The following is a 17,125-nucleotide window of genomic DNA, read 5'->3' on the forward strand; positions in this document are numbered from 1 at the left end:
CCAGAAGAATAAAATATATTTGGAATCATGTTAGGTTGATGACGATATTCGAATTAAGTCCGATTGCACGATAAATTGGCTGACCGTTAAACATCAGAATATCTAGTACAGGGGTCTGGTCAGATGTTCATTCACAATGCACAACATAACAAAAAGAGAAAAGACGGCCGGGAAAACAAAGAAAACCATACAAGGAAAAATTAAGGAAGAAAATGGTTTTCGTTGGAAAAAAGGCGTTTGGCGGGAGATGAGCGGGGTATATAAGGCGAAATTGTGGGAAAATCGCCAGTAGCCAGCAAGACGTGACCGCCTGTTAAACGAAAAATTATATCCCAAAGAAAATTAATAGTTTGCAAATAGTTTGTGTGTGTGTTTGATCTTTATTGAAAATTGTAAGTGTTGTAAACAATCTTGTGGAGTGTGCAGCGTTTAAGTGTCGTTCGTTTTTTTGTTTAAATAGAAATTGTTCCTGTGTAGCACTGGCCGGCCAAGAGACGAGTTGGAGGCCGGTGCATTTTGTTTTTTTATACGATTTGCCGAATTTTAGTCTGCGCCTGTTGGAGACCATTGTGAATCCTGGTTGCTGCACATTTCTGGGGTCTGTTGCAGTATTCTGGTGCGGGCCTATCGAATTTGTTTTTAACGGCCAACTCGTCCATTTTGTGCAGAACTAAGGAATTGTCGTTGCCGCCAGTTTACCGGCATTAAGATTGTGCTACAATCGTCTGTGGTTTTGCGCCTTTGAGCCACCACCTGAAATGAAAATAAATAAAGCAATCATTAGAATAGATTTGCTGAAATACAGGTAAAATTGTACCATTGTGTCGTCCTGTGTTTATGAAATCCATAGAAGTCATCAAATCGGTCACTCGCAGTGCTGTAAAAAAGAAAAGAAAGACAGGAAGTCATTAGTAAATTCTGATAGGAACCTAAAAAAATTAATATTTTACACTTTTAAAAGAAAGTAAATATCACAAGCTTTTTAAGATCGAAATACCTGTAGATTTAAGTAGTAGTGTTAAAAGCGTTTGTAAAAGGGATAATACCCAGATTTATCTTGTGAGGCTAAGGAGAATCAATTAGATTTTTGTAGTAGTCCTGGTTTTTATATTATTTCGAGTCGCGAATTTGGAATAGCGACTATTGCAGCGATTAAGAGAGCTCTTTTAATAGTTGACTAGAGTAGAGTTTTGGCGCTAGAAAAAAGACGCTATCAGAAACTAGGATTGAAATCTCATCTATTTGGTTGCTCTTATTGAATGAGCCATTAGTATATTTTTATCTAGGTATTGTTCTCTTGTTTGTGTTTTATTTTATTATTGTTATTATCAACTTAAGAAAAGATATATTGTTTTTTTGGATAATCAAATCAATAAACCCATCAATGTATTGTTTGTCTATTTGTTGATGTGAATGTAGAAAAAAATGATGTATTGCTAATTTTACTACCTGGGGGCCAGGCGATGAAGTAAGTGTGTGAGTTGAAGTGTGTGGTATGTGGGGTCCAATTCGAAGAGGAATATGGACATATTGGACCTAGGATGGGTGGGCCAGTGCGGGGTCTAATCTTCAAATTCCCCTGATAGAACGTTCCTGTTAAACTATGTGTAGAGTCAGTTAAATGAGCAATAGTTTCCCTCATATTCAATGTTTGTGTGTTGGCTCAATTTGGCAGGTTGAGATCCCATAGCCCGAAGAGAAGACCTGAGCTAGGCGGGCGGCTAAATAGAGCGGCCAGTAAGCACACATAACAGAGATGGCGCCCAAGTAAAAAGAAGAAGAACAAGCATCTGATAGACATTCTAAAATGGCGTTTTAAATAATGCTAAATACGAACTGTAGTATTAGATTAAAGATTCTGTGCAAGAACATCGACGCACAAAGCAATAGAATATTAGATTTTTAATAGACCAAAGGAGGTAATCCCGATAATTTTAACTAATTCTGATATTTCTATTGCATCACAACTGGTAGATGACTAGTAATGGAGTGCAATATTTTATCTAGGTAGAGTAAAATGGGGTCTCCTGTAGTACCATACAGGCGTGTGCAATATCTCTATAGTTCTTATTGGAGCTCTAATGTGTTGTATATGTCTGTCTTGTTTTTGCATTTTTGTTTGTTATAGTAAGTAACTGATACAGATTGTACTAGTCTTCAAATTATGAAAACAGCCACCGTTTCATCATTTACGCTTTTGAGAATCAGAGTGCGCAGTTGATAATGAGCCTTTAGCTCTTCCATACAATGATGATTGGAGAGATTGTAATGGTCTTTGAAGATATGTGTTAGTTGACATTTTTGTTTTGAAGCGACTGAGGGAACGTTTCTAATCTCATTAGAGAGCACTGTTAAGTTATAAAAAGGAAAAACCACACGACATTCACATACACTTCTGAAAATGGAGCTAAGCCCCCACAATATTTATGTTAATTGGTTCATAATTTATGTTTACATGTTTTTGTAGATTTATGTTCGTAAAATATTGAATATTCATGTACTTTTTCCTGTGTAATACCCACAACTGAAATAAGTAATTTTAAGTCAATAACAAGAGTTCTTGTCAATTCTGGGTAAAGGACGATAGTGGTGGACAGAACGGGCTTTTCTTACTAATACATTCGAAGGTCATGAGTTACAATACTCGATCGCGGAATAAGAAAAGAGGTAGACCAGATTCTTTTGATTTTAATAGATCGTTATACTTTCCTGGGCAAAGTAAACAAAGAAGGCTTGGCCCGGAAGAGCAATTTTACGAAAGAAATCGCAATATGAATGGTTTTCAGTTTATTGACATGGCGAGCACCATAATAAACAATGGAAGTGCCCCCGTTAATGACACCCCACCGACAAACAACCAATCGGATGAAGTGTTGCCAACCGAGGTTAGAGATTTGGTTCAAGACGAAGCTGCCAATGTTCAACGATCTCTCGCCGAACAAGTCAAAAATATGGTCCATAGTGAAGTATCAGAGGTCAGAAATATGATAGATACCTTGGCAAAAGGGATGAAGGACTTATCGGAGGTTGTTCGCAAACAGAGGACAGTTCCGTCGGGCCCAACTGGGACGCTTCCAAATACAAATTCGAATCACACGGCGAATACTGACAAAACTACGGAACAAGTCAAACAAATAGTACAGAGTGAAATAGCCGGTGTTAAGAATATGATAGATGTGTTAGCAAAAAGTATGCGCGAACTATCCGAGGTTGTGCGACAGCAATCGGGGGAGCCATTAAACCAAAATACAAACGTCTCTATAACTAAATCGAGCATAGCTGAGACCAGGAACAATATAGAACCATTGAGAATAAGAGTTGATAAGTTAGGTCTAAATTTTAGCGGTGATCCCAAGGATCTCCGAATTAATGATTTTATTTACCGATTGGAACTTATGAGAGCTCAATACAATATTCCCTGGGAGGAAGTTTTAAGGGATTTTTCCTTCTTAGTTTCGGGTCAGGCTAGAGAGTGGTACTGGTTATATAGGCGAAACACTATCAGTACGGATTGGGAGACACTAAAACATGCTCTAATCAGCCAATATCAGACACCTCAATCGAAATTTGATATTCTCAGAGAGTTATTAGAGAGGAAGCAGAGGCACAATGAAGCCGTCAATAGCTACTTTCAAGAAATGGGGATATTGCGTTCCCGCTTGATGCAGCCGATCCAAGAGTGCGAGATGATGAAAATCTTGAAGGGAAACATACGTGATGATATCAAACGTCATGTTTACCAAATGTCATTATCATCGGTAGAAGAGTTGAGGATCGAGTGCATTGAGGCGGAACGTAATTTCCCCAGGCGTGAGATTAGATCTATGCCTGCCCCTCAACGACCTGTGAGACAGATAAACGAGGTCTACGACCAAGTTTATGATACTCCTACGGAGCTACCAGAGGAAGATTTAGAAGAAAGTGTATCGGCTATTCGGATGCGAAACCAGCCCAGACCTCCAATATTATGTTGGAACTGCCGAGAAAATGGTCATGTGTTTGCGGACTGTCCGGCAGAATTCAGAAAATTGTTCTGCTATAGATGTGGAAAAGCAGATACGGTCACTCCTAAATGTCCAATATGCCAGCAGGGAAACCCGAAGAGGGGCGTGGAGAGGACAGGGGAGACACGTCCCACCGAGGACCCTGTAGCCAACAACCCATAGTAGATAAAATAGTTAAGATCGTAGTTAGGAATAGAGATAAGTTAGAAAAGGATAAGGTTAAAATTGATATACAGAAAGTTACGCCGGCTCTGAGGCATTACATCCCATTGGAACGACGAAGAGAGAATTATGAAAAAGTGAGGGAAAGAATTTTCAATTCGGAAGTTGTTGCTGTCCCGAATAAAATTGTTAAACTTAGAGAGAAAGCTAAGCAGTGGCGTCAGCAAAAAAAAAAAATATTTAGGAATCGACTTTTGGCGTTTGTTCCAACTAGCTCCGGACGTTGTAGGAGTTGCCGAAATAGATGTAGAAAAAGTCACTACAGATATGGCCGATAAGGGTGAAAATAACAAGCTCAATCCACACCAGTTGTCTCCCGATCAGTCCAAACGTCTGAATGAGGTCATCGAGACTTTTAAAACCTTTGAAAAAGACGGATTGGGATGTACAATACTGGAAAAACACACCATCAAATTGATTGATGGAGCCGAGCCGGTTAAAGATCGCCATTACCCCATGTCGCCGGCAGTGCAGGCCATTACCTATCAAGAGGTGGATAATATGTTGGCACTCAACGTCATCGAAGAGAGCGAGAGCCCCTGGAGCAATCGCACAACGATTGTGCGAAAGCCTGGTAAGAATCGCTTTTGCCTTGATGCGCGAAAACTCAATAAACTCACCGTAAAGGACGCCTACCCGCTGCAAAATATAGATGGGATCTTGAGCCGCATTGACGAGACCTACTATATTAGCAGCGTGGACCTCAAATACACATTCTGGCAGATCCAAATGGACGAAGAAAGCAAATCTTATACCGCCTTTACGGTCCCAGGTCGTCCGTTGTATCAATTCCGCGTGATGCCGTTTGGCTTGTGCAATGCCGCACAGAGACTATGCCGTCTGATGGACAAAGTCATTCCCCAAAGACTTAAGGAGAATGTCTTTGTGTACTTGGACGACCTGCTGATCATTTCGGGCGATTTCGAGGAGCATCTTCGTCTATTGAGAGAGGTGGCAGAATGTTTGAGGAAAGCGAACCTAACTATTGGGTTAAAGAAGTCCCAATTCTGCTTTCAGCAGCTAAAATATCTGGGCTTCATAATAGGTGAAGGAGTTTTGCGCACCGATCCGGAAAAGATCGAGGCGATTCAGAAAATAAAGATTCCCAGGAGTGCCAGAGAAGTGAGAAGTTTTCTCGGTACGGCAGGGTGGTACCGAAGATTTATAAAAGACTTCGCCACTATTTCGGCTCCACTCACCGACACCCTAAAGAAAGGTACGAAATTCACCATTAGCGAGCCTGCGAAAGAGGCTTTCGAAAAACTTAAAAAGGCCCTCACTTCGGCACCGGTACTGCGCCACGCAGATTTCGCTAAGCCATTTTACATACAGTGTGACGCCTCGGAGTATGGAATCGGGGCCGTTCTTTTTCAGTTGAATAGCGAAAGGGAGGAGCACCCGATTGCTTTTTATTCTCAAAAGCTCAACAAATGTCAACGCAATTATAGCGTTACTGAAAAAGAATGCCTCGCTGCAGTGATGGCTATAAAGAAATTTCGTCCTTACGTTGAACTCATGGAGTTCACCGTAATTACAGATCACGCGAGCCTGCAATGGCTAATGAACCTAAAAGACCTAACGGGTCGATTAGCTCTTTGGTCATTGCAGCTCCAAGGGTATAATTTCAAGATTGAACACCGAAAAGGGAAGGAGAACGTGGTCGCTGACATGCTTTCCCGGTTGCCTACAGCCGAAGAATTAGATTTAGATCAGGTTTTTGAGTTCGAAACAAACGAGTTTGAAAGTGATGAATACAGGGAGCTCAGAGACACGGTAGAAAAGAATCAGGAAAGCCTGCCTGATCTAAAAATCGTTGGTAATATGGTTTTCAAAAAAGGGCATACCTCTTATGATCCTGAAACCCAAGAATTTCAATGGAAGCTGTGGGTTCCGGAGTCACTTACTCATATATTAATTGAACAAGCCCATGATAAGACTACTTCTGCACATTGAGGCATTTCTAAAACGTTAAACAGGCTACGAGAAAAATACTATTGGCCTCAAATGGCTTCCCAGGTACGAAGATATGTTACCAACTGCACTGTGTGCAAAGAAACAAAACCCACTAACGAACAAACGCAACCAACAATCGGGAATGAAGTCGTTACCCATCGACCATTCCAAAAATTATATATAGATTTTTTGGGAAAGTACCCGCGTTCGAAAAGTGGCAATTCGTTTATATTTATTGTTGTTGACCACTTCAGTAAATTTACATTTTTGAAGGCCATGCGTGAGGCGACAGCATCAAATGTAGTGAAATTTTTGGTGGAGGATATTTTCCGCAAGTTTGGTGTACCCGAGACGATACATAGTGACAACGGGGCCCAATTTGTATCCAAACTATTCAAGGAAATGATTGAAACCTATGGAATTAATCATATTCAAACAGCGCCCTATGTCCCGCAGTCCAATGCATCGGAACGGGTAAACCAATCCGTGCTTGCTGCCATCCGAGCCTACCTGGAAAGCGACCACCGCGATTGGGACCTTTACCTCACAGAGATAGAGTGTGCCCTCAGAACTTCCGTCCATACCGCAACTGGTGTCACCCCATTTTTTGCCCTCTTTGGGTACAACATGTATACCCATGGAGCGGACTATAAACTTGCGAAAAAACTTAATTCCATGACAGATCATGAGATACAAGAAATTACAAGACATGATAGCATGGAATTTATACGTGAACGGATGAAAGAGAATATGCACCGAGCATACGAACAAAGTGCCAAAAGTTATAATGCCCGTGCACGAATGGTTACATTTTCCCCGGGACAAGAGGTTTATAAAAGGAACTATGTCTTGAGTGACTTTCGCAAAAATTTCAATGCAAAATTCGCGAGGAAGTTCACAAAATGTCGTATACTTAAGCCTGTGGGAAATAATATGTATGCCTTGGAAGATCTAAAGGGAAACCCAATGGGCAACTGTCACGCTAAAGATCTAAAACGATAATCAGTTCCTGGCGGAAAACACCGCAGCAAAAACAATTTTTTTTTGATCTCACAGATAGAGTAGCATGGGATCCGGATGCATAAAAAAAAGACCATACAATATGTATAATACTTATTACCATTAAAATTCAAAATTACACGCCGACAAAAGTTAAGACTTTAGCAGATGTATTACCGTTTGGTTCCGTATTACGAAACACCCTACCATTGCACGAAAGCAAGTCTCGTAAGATTTGGTTGCAAGTCGTGTCTATGATTAACACTTATGTGGTCAGCCAGTTTCAACGCTATGATTGATTGTCTTCTAGAAAAGTAAAAGTTGACATGTTTGATCACTTCCATCTGGAGCATACGGAATTGGATAGCATTGCCCCAGTCCAATAAACAGTGTAAGGCCTTTTCGTGTTACAACCTTCAAAATGATCATATTAAAAATAAGGACCTGTTTATGTATGTCGACAAGAAAATTAATGCACAAAAAAATTACCAAATTTGAGAGTGTTTTTCAAATTTGTTTTCAAGCAAAAACAAAGGAAATAACAAGGCATATTTATAGAAGGTAGAAGTGACAATCCACTGTATTTTTACTTCTTTTTTTTGTAAATTTGGTTTTCAAAATGTAATAGGGTCTGCTCATGAAATTGGAAAGTTCGAAATTTCGTACCATAAAATACCTATTTTCATCCTAAACATGCTATAAATAGGACCTACGAAAGTTCTGATGCTTAATATTTACATTTTGTTTCAAATTTGTTCTATTTTGGAGGATTTTTAAGAAGTATTAAGTTTTATCTGAGAAAATTTTTGGATCAATCCTATTATTCAATATTTTCTTTGACATTAAATTTTTTATATCAAAAATTGTGTTTTGTAAAGGTGTTAGTTGCTGTAATTCATGCATCTACCTTCTGAAGTTTGCCTTGGGAAATAATATTTCAAAAACTTAAGTTTGGATGTGTTTTATGCACGCACATTTTCGTTTCGAAATACATAAAGAGGGAGTAAAAGTATTACTCCAAATTATTGGGGTAAGACTGAATACTTCTATGGTATTACATAGTTGTGCGCCGAAATTAATCCAATAAGAAAAGATGCAGATCCATTGGGAGTACCCCTTCCTGCACAAGGTATAATGGAATTATTAATATTCCTGGGGATTTATATTGCCATGTTTCCCATCATTATGCTATTTTCTTACAAAGATTTTGATATGCACGTTCATAAGGGTGATCAAAACAGCTTTGACTTTCCTCATTGAATCAGCTGTTAGGCAACAGTACCGTGCTATAATCTGCTATCCCCCAATGATGTTGAACATAAAAATGGAAATTCAATATAAAGTATTCAGTTTAAGCTGTTTAAAGATGGTCGTTGGAAAATAACGAACAATTGCGTAAACTGTTCGATCTGCTCTAACAATCAGTATGATTAAACAAAAAAGAGGTATTTTAACCGAATTAAATTGCCTTAATAGACTATTATACTTGTATCTGAAGAAATATTCCTTGTCAGTATTATGTTTCACTATACCTCTGAGAATAGAATTCATGCACGGAGCGTACGAAATGTACATACACCAGTGTCTAGTGTTTGACACCCGTACGGATACGTAATATTCATAAATTTTTTTCAGAGCAAGAATTTCTATACAACGTTCCATGATTGTTTACCTAGGCACAGTGTAAGGTATCGTTTTTCCTATCATAAATATGACGTCAGTGTTCAGGTTTCATTTCAAAATATTCACAAAAATATCAACTCCCAATACACATGATTTTTTTATGATGGCTAAACAAATAACCATGTAACCACTATATAGTCATTCGTTTATTAATCTGGCATATACCAACTAGGTACAGAAATAAACAACGCCCATAATTTACTTTTCTAGACTCAACAAGCGATTTATTGAACAAACCTCGGTAAACACTAGGTATCAAACGAAATTACATATAAAATAAACGATTAAGTGTCACATAGAAAGACTAACTTTGTAAGGACAGTAATTCCTTCTAATATCACTAAGGGCATCACATTTTTATAAGCCTTGATAAAAAAAAGCTCATGTTTAAGTCGCGAAATATTGGTATACAAATCTACAACAGACAGGGTACAAGCACAAGACACCACACAAATTGTGTTTACCTGGTGGTGTTTATGTATCCACTTTTATGAATAGCGCTGTCATTAAAACCACAACGAGGTGTGTAGGCAAGGTAGGTGTGTATTCTTGGGTGAGCGATAACCACATTGGCAGCTACAGTTGGCTACAACAAAAGGTAACACCGACATAACACCACGCACTAAAACTCCAAAAAAATGTCCATGTGAGCAGCAACTGATTGTCAACTCGTTTGACAAAGCCTCTTATACCCAAACACGGCCCGACATTTCTCTACCACATCCACATAAACACTGAAAAAAATGCTAAACATTAGGTAAGGAAGAGATAACTAAGTTACAAAGTACTTACCTGAGGCCCACTCACTTATATAGCCCGGCTATGAGACAGTCAGGGAGTGGGAGTTCCCCACGTTGTAATCATTACCTGGCCACGCACATCGATTTCTCCATCGATGCCTCGGTGAAACCGAAGTTTTGTTGCGGGCCATATGATGTGCAAGGCAAAATGCTCTGACGACAATCCACCACACGTGGTTAGTTATGGGGGGTGGGGGTGGCAAATTCCACAAAAAAAATATGTGCGTAATTGCACTCAATTTCTATATCCACACATCCCAGTAGTGAAATGGGTACAGGAGTTTGTTTTTAATATTCCATGTGATGCATTTCCGTGTTGCATTTGGCTGAGGGCAAAAATAGGATGACCAATATTAAGTTTTGATGTGTTGTCTGGGTGGAGGATAGAAAATTATGGAGAAATAAAAGAATTAGGGGGCACTAGTTTGAAAATCGTCCATCCACAGTTGATGAAAAGGGTACTATTCGTAAGAGCGTATGACGTATGGGCGACGCCGTAAGTCATAGTAGCGCAAAAGGTTTACACGAAACATAATAAAACATTATGATTGATAAATCTAATCAACAATTCTATCTACAAATTCACATTCGAGAAGGAAAATTGGACTAAATCCGCTCGCCTACATATTGAATGAAGCTAAAATAAATCATTATGCCCAGAAGAATAAAATATATTTGGAATCATGTTAGGTTGATGACGATATTCGAATTAAGTCCGATTGCACGATAAATTGGCTGACCGTTAAACATCAGAATATCTAGTACAGGGGTCTGGTCAGATGTTCATTCACAATGCACAACATAACAAAAAGAGAAAAGACGGCCGGGAAAACAAAGAAAACCATACAAGGAAAAATTAAGGAAGAAAATGGTTTTCGTTGGAAAAAAGGCGTTTGGCGGGAGATGAGCGGGGTATATAAGGCGAAATTGTGGGAAAATCGCCAGTAGCCAGCAAGACGTGACCGCCTGTTAAACGAAAAATTATATCCCAAAGAAAATTAATAGTTTGCAAATAGTTTGTGTGTGTGTTTGATCTTTATTGAAAATTGTAAGTGTTGTAAACAATCTTGTGGAGTGTGCAGCGTTTAAGTGTCGTTCGTTTTTTTGTTTAAATAGAAATTGTTCCTGTGTAGCACTGGCCGGCCAAGAGACGAGTTGGAGGCCGGTGCATTTTGTTTTTTTATACGATTTGCCGAATTTGAGTCTGCGCCTGTTGGAGACCATTGTGAATCCTGGTTGCTGCACATTTCTGGGGTCTGTTGCAGTATTCTGGTGCGGGCCTATCGAATTTGTTTTTAACGGCCAACTCGTCCATTTTGTGCAGAACTAAGGAATTGTCGTTGCCGCCAGTTTACCGGCATTAAGATTGTGCTACAATCGTCTGTGGTTTTGCGCCTTTGAGCCACCACCTGAAATGAAAATAAATAAAGCAATCATTAGAATAGATTTGCTGAAATACAGGTAAAATTGTACCATTGTGTCGTCCTGTGTTTATGAAATCCATAGAAGTCATCAAATCGGTCACTCGCAGTGCTGTAAAAAAGAAAAGAAAGACAGGAAGTCATTAGTAAATTCTGATAGGAACCTAAAAAAAATTAATATTTTACACTTTTAAAAGAAAGTAAATATCACAAGCTTTTTAAGATCGAAATACCTGTAGATTTAAGTAGTAGTGTTAAAAGCGTTTGTAAAAGGGATAATACCCAGATTTATCTTGTGAGGCTAAGGAGAATCAATTAGATTTTTGTAGTAGTCCTGGTTTTTATATTATTTCGAGTCGCGAATTTGGAATAGCGACTATTGCAGCGATTAAGAGAGCTCTTTTAATAGTTGACTAGAGTAGAGTTTTGGCGCTAGAAAAAAGACGCTATCAGAAACTAGGATTGAAATCTCATCTATTTGGTTGCTCTTATTGAATGAGCCATTAGTATATTTTTATCTAGGTATTGTTCTCTTGTTTGTGTTTTATTTTATTATTGTTATTATCAAATTAAGAAAAGATATATTGTTTTTTTGGATAATCAAATCAATAAACCCATCAATGTATTGTTTGTCTATTTGTTGATGTGAATGTAGAAAAAAAATGATGTATTGCTAATTTTACTACCTGGGGGCCAGGCGATGAGGTAAGTGTGTGAGTTGAAGTGTGTGGTATGTGGGGTCCAATTCGAAGAGGAATATGGACATATTGGACCTAGGATGGGTGGGCCAGTGCGGGGTCTAATCTTCAAATTCCCCTGATAGAACGTTCCTGTTAAACTATGTGTAGAGTCAGTTAAATGAGCAATAGTTTCCCTCATATTCAATGTTTGTGTGTTGGCTCAATTTGGCAGGTTGAGATCCCATAGCCCGAAGAGAAGACCTGAGCTAGGCGGGCGGCTAAATAGAGCGGCCAGTAAGCACACATAACAACGAATGAACAATTTATCAAATATTGATATTAATTTAAATTTGTTCCAAAAGTATGGGAATGTAAAAATTACAATTTTTGTAAAAATTCTGCTGACATTTATCTGCAAATCGGATAACAGCAATCACGATGTCAGATTAGCCAAACTTGTCAAGTAGAAAATAAGTGAATGACATTTTTTCACTGTCATAAGTTTGGGAAGAACTTTTGCTATTTTTGGAACACTTTTCCAACAAGAATATTCTGGAGTCTAGCTAAAGAAATGTTTTTACACTATATGACACTTTTAACATATAAAAAGTGAAGCTTTGAGTTCCATATGTTTTTGTAATACGGGATAGCTATGCAGGTACATCTACCATTATTATTGTACCATGCCATTTGACGTTTTAAGCCATGGCTGCAGGGTGGCATTTCTCAGTGATTTTCATACCTGGCCTACCTCTACTTTATTGTACCATGTCTACTTTATTGTACCATGGGTTAAACGTCAAATGAAATCCGATGGATTTCAGATGAGATTTCATTTGACGTTTGAGCTATGGAATTGACAGTTGAAAACGAGTGGATTTCGTAAATGTAATCTTATGCTTGGTTGACATTCGGCGTCGTTTCGTGATTTCGAAGGCGTTTCGGGATTTCGCGCGGAATCAAGCTAAATTTATCATGATTTCGCATGCAAAAATGAAATCATCTTATTCGTGATTTCAGAGAAATCAACATCGAAATCACAGTACTCATGATATACAACCCTGTTTTTGCTTAAAAAAGTACCAAAAGTTGCAACACTTTTCACGTATCACAATAAACACGGTAGATGGTCAATTGCTGCAGCAAAATTTTTTATTATCAAAATGTGTAAACAATGTGAAAAAAATTGGTCGGTTCCTTTACTTTTGAAAGTGGTAAAACCGGCAAAAGTAGCAAAAGTTGTAATCTGCTTCCATATGAATTGTATCGTGTCTGAAGTAAAGGAACGCTTTTCGAGTAAAAAGTTGTAAAACTTAAGATTCTTGCACGTAAAGGAACAGAGCTAATATTAAGTTACTTTGTTACAATCATGGTACAATAATACAGGTAGCATTATCAAGCCAGCTGATGGTAACATAATGTGTCAATTGCATTGAATTGATGTCAAATTTTGACATCTTATGTTACTAACAATTGCCGATGCGGCTACCTGTGTATTTGTACCATGGTTACAATGATATTTTCCATTGTGTTCCCGTACTTTTTTAACGGTAATGTTAGGACAAATTTCTTAAAAAATACGAGAACGGCAAAATGACGGAAATTGCACTTATGGTTGGTTTACATTTACAAAATCCACTTGATTTCAACTGTCAATTCCATTACTTAAACGTCAAATGAAATCGAATGGATTTCGTATGAGTTTTCATTTGACGTACACGCAAAGGAAGTAACAGTTGAAATCGAGTGGATTTCGTAAATGTAAACCAACCATAACTCTAGAAATGTCAAAATCAACGTATCAGCTACCATATTCATGTGCCAGTAAACATGCTGCTAGTTTCTACTATGCCAAATTTTGTAGCAGAAAACAGGAGAAGAGGGTGTTTCTTATTCAGCGCTATTTTCGTTTAAAGAGAAGTGCAAATCTTGCTAGATTTCGGAGTACGGGAACGCATTTGTAGCACTGAACGGGAAAACTACTGCAAGTAGTAATATTTTGCAGGTTCTGAACACAACTTTTATCTATAACAATTTATTATTATGATGTCTCAACGATAAAATCATGTTTTATTTTTTCATTTGTTAGTATAATACACAATTACTACGATATGTAGACAATTTTACGATAATTTTCGAAATAAAGCAGTAATGCTATGTTTACATTTACGAAATCCACTCGATTTCAACTGTCAATTTCATTGCTCAAACGTCAAATGAAATCGAATCGATTTCAGATGAGTTTTCATTTGACGTATACGCAAAGGAATTGACAGTTGAAATCGAGTGGATTTCGTAAATGTAAACATAGTATAAAGTTCTATATTGTCGTATTTTCTACCTTGATAATTCTGATATGTTTGAAATCAACAAACAAATAAGTATAAACACCGGGGTGTATTTCAGGATTTCGTGAAATCCAGTGGATTTTGGAGCGTAAGTGTAAACTTGGCATTAGCATAAAAGAACTAAATGAACAACAATTGAATAAAAGTTTCATAGTGTTTTTTTACAGAATCGTTGCATTGAACTAAAACTTTATTGCCGAATTTATTATTGTGTATGGTGGAGGGTTTTGATAGCGTTTGTGTTAATTAAGAGCTATGACCACTAATAACCCCATATTTGGATTACAGCGAGATTTAGACAACGCACGGGACTCCTTAATTATAATAAACGATAGCATCAAACGTATCGTTGGGAGATCGAAAAACGAAAAGGATTGTAGGTAAGTTTTTAAGTTTGAGATCGTAACCCTGATCACAAATATATATAACATTTATTTATTACGGAAGTACATACTTCCCGAGATATGGGCCTCTGAAGTTCCGAAAATCCCTTTGCTATTTTTGAACGGCTACCCTGTAAAGAAGGGAGTGGTGCAATAGAGTTATGATTCTACATTTTTCGATGCAGCCCGCTCCTTTCGTTACATTTTAGAAGCACTGCACTTGCTTAGAGGTAGTTTACACTATCTATCATTGTCATATGACACGAAATAAAAACATTCCATATCTACCCACGGAGGCAATGTGGAGACGTAATTTTATTATATTTTTGCTGGGGTGGACGCACAGAATAAATGGCGTAAGGAAAATCTCCAATATTCCACATATTAGTGTATATTTAACGATGGAAAATTTCATGTCATATGACATTTACATATAGTGTAAACTACCCCTTAAAGATCCGTACAACCAAGCCAAGATCGCGACATCTTCTACCAAAGAAAAAAAGAATACATACAGTTAGTCAACTTAATTATTGCAAAACCAAAATTATGGAGCAAGTTGAATGTTTTCATTAAGCTCTGATCGGGACCAAATTTTTTTCACAGGTAGGTCTCGTCACCCTGATCACAAATATATATAACATTTATTGCGGAAGTCCATACTTCCCGAGATATGGGCCTCTGAAGTTCCGAATATTCCTTTGTATGTAACTTCGCTATTTTTGAACGGATAATGGTAATATGGATACTACTGTAAAGCTTAAGGAATATACTATAATATTTATACATTTTATTATAAATAGACCGTCTTCGGCCGAGGATTTAAGACTTTTTCTATGGACAGGTGCAAATCTAGGGAACGGCAACAACATTTTCTTTAAAATCATACATTTTTTCTAAATAGCCGGCCTTCGGCCGGGGAATTAAGACTTTCTCCTATGGACAGATGCAAATCTAGGGAACGGGAACCAAATTTTCTTTAAAATCACAAAAGTTTCTCTAAATAGGCGGCCTTCGGCCGGGGATTTAAAACTTTCTCCTACGGACATATGCGAATCTAGGGAACGGGAACCAAATTTTCTTTAAAATCACAAAAGTTTCTCTAAATAGCCGGCCTTCGACCGGGGATTTAAGACTTTCTCCTATGGACAGGTGCAAATCTAGGGAACGGGAACCAAATTTTCTTTAAAATCACAAAAGTTTCTCTAAATAGCCGGCCTTCGACCGGGGATTTAAGACTTTCTCCTATGGACAGGTGCAAATCTAGGGAACGGGAACAAAATTTCCTTTAAAATCATAAATTTTTGTCTAAATAGTCGGCCTTTAACAAGGGAATTTTCGGAACTTCAGAGGCCCATATCTCGGGAAGTATGGACTTCCGCAATAAATGTTATATATAGTTGTGATCAGGGTGACGAGACCTACCTGTGAAATAAATTTGGTCCCGATTCGAGCTTAATGAAAACATTCAACTTAAGCCCGGGGTGTAAATGTTTTGGGTACAGTTGTATAGCTACTAAGTCTTACATAAATTAGATTTATGCTTAGGGTCGTTGTCTTGGTAGAACTTATATTGCAATTTGTTTGAATTTTCAGGGTCAACAGGCCCAAATTTCTTGACGCTTTTGGTTAAATCTTTTCTTAAAACATCTAAATAAACCTCCTATGTCATTTTTTCTTCCAAAATCAGGATTTTACCAACGTCACTGCTTGGTATACTACCCCATACCATAAGTGACAGTTTTCCGAACTTTACGGTATGTATTAAATTTTTGTTTTCCATGGCTTTCAAGGGTTTTCCCAATACTTTTTGAGGTCCATTGTGATAGTACAACATAATTTTAGTGTCATCAGAAAATATAACGCCATCCCAATACTAAAGATGGCGTTAAAAGTTGTCTATAACAAGTCTGAATAGTTTCTATATATTGTGATGGGAAGGCAATGGTTTTTACCTAGTCACTCGTGATGAGTGCTTGTTATAATGTAGCACTTTTCTGACTTTTCCATGTGACACACTTACTCCAAAATCATTTTTAATTAGAAAAAGCTATTTTCTGATCCTGCTTTGGGCTATTTCGTTAATTTCTTTAATCATTCTACAGTCAATTCGTGAGGTTACCATTTTGGACCTGCCATGTAACGCCCTCAGTTTGAGCCTGGCTTCTTTCTCGGTGCGGTATATGATGTTGTATACACTTCTCAGCTTACGAGAGGCTATTTTAGGGATTTCTCTTTCGGATTTACCATTATTATAGTTGGAATAGACCAAATGTACCTTATTTTCCGAAACCGTTTACCTGATTTTCTCTTTTTCTGAATATACCGTCTATGTTACACACACAAAAATTAATTTATGATAACAAATTATGGATCTACATGTTCATATACCATAAAAGTCTTAAAAAATCCTTAAATGCAAAAAATCGCGGGGGAAACCCCACGATTTTATTGCACATTAATTAATTTTGCAATTATTTAGTTGACACCACAAAAACCGGGTACCTATCCTTTTTGCTCGTTGTTTTTGTTATTTCCAACCGATTTCTGCATTTATTGGCTTGATGTTGTCATTAAAATGTAAATCAACAGATATTTACAAAAAGCCCAACATTATTGAAAGAATTTCTTG

General features: G+C 37.7%; 1 protein-coding gene and 2 long non-coding RNA genes across 3 annotated transcripts in view; 1 reads left to right on the forward strand and 2 right to left on the reverse strand.

The window, feature by feature from the left end:
• Positions 1 to 794: 794 nt before the first annotated feature.
• LOC141386445 (uncharacterized) lies at positions 795 to 9,793 on the reverse strand. Its single transcript, XR_012408379.1, has 3 exons — positions 9,654 to 9,793; positions 9,326 to 9,595; positions 795 to 877 (listed from the first exon to the last, which is right to left on the reverse strand). It is a non-coding gene; the product is annotated as an uncharacterized lncRNA (long non-coding RNA).
• Positions 9,794 to 10,831: 1,038 nt separating this feature from the next.
• LOC141386447 (uncharacterized) lies at positions 10,832 to 12,056 on the reverse strand. The gene is made up of 2 exons (XR_012408380.1): positions 11,135 to 12,056; positions 10,832 to 11,070 (listed from the first exon to the last, which is right to left on the reverse strand). It is a non-coding gene; the product is annotated as an uncharacterized lncRNA (long non-coding RNA).
• Positions 12,057 to 14,278: 2,222 nt separating this feature from the next.
• Pnn (desmosome associated protein-like protein pinnin) overlaps positions 14,279 to 17,125 on the forward strand; it is a 63,234-nt gene continuing 60,387 nt past the window's right edge. The window contains exon 1 of the mRNA XM_073955037.1: positions 14,279 to 14,490. Coding sequence (XP_073811138.1) covers positions 14,366 to 14,490 — 125 coding nt within the window. The 5' untranslated portion in view covers positions 14,279 to 14,365. The remainder of the gene's footprint in view (positions 14,491 to 17,125) is intronic.

The sequence above is a fragment of the Musca autumnalis genome, unplaced genomic scaffold, assembly GCF_047663935.1.
Source record: "Musca autumnalis isolate F117 unplaced genomic scaffold, ASM4766393v1 scaffold_1, whole genome shotgun sequence".
Taxonomy (NCBI): Eukaryota; Metazoa; Arthropoda; class Insecta; order Diptera; family Muscidae; genus Musca; species Musca autumnalis.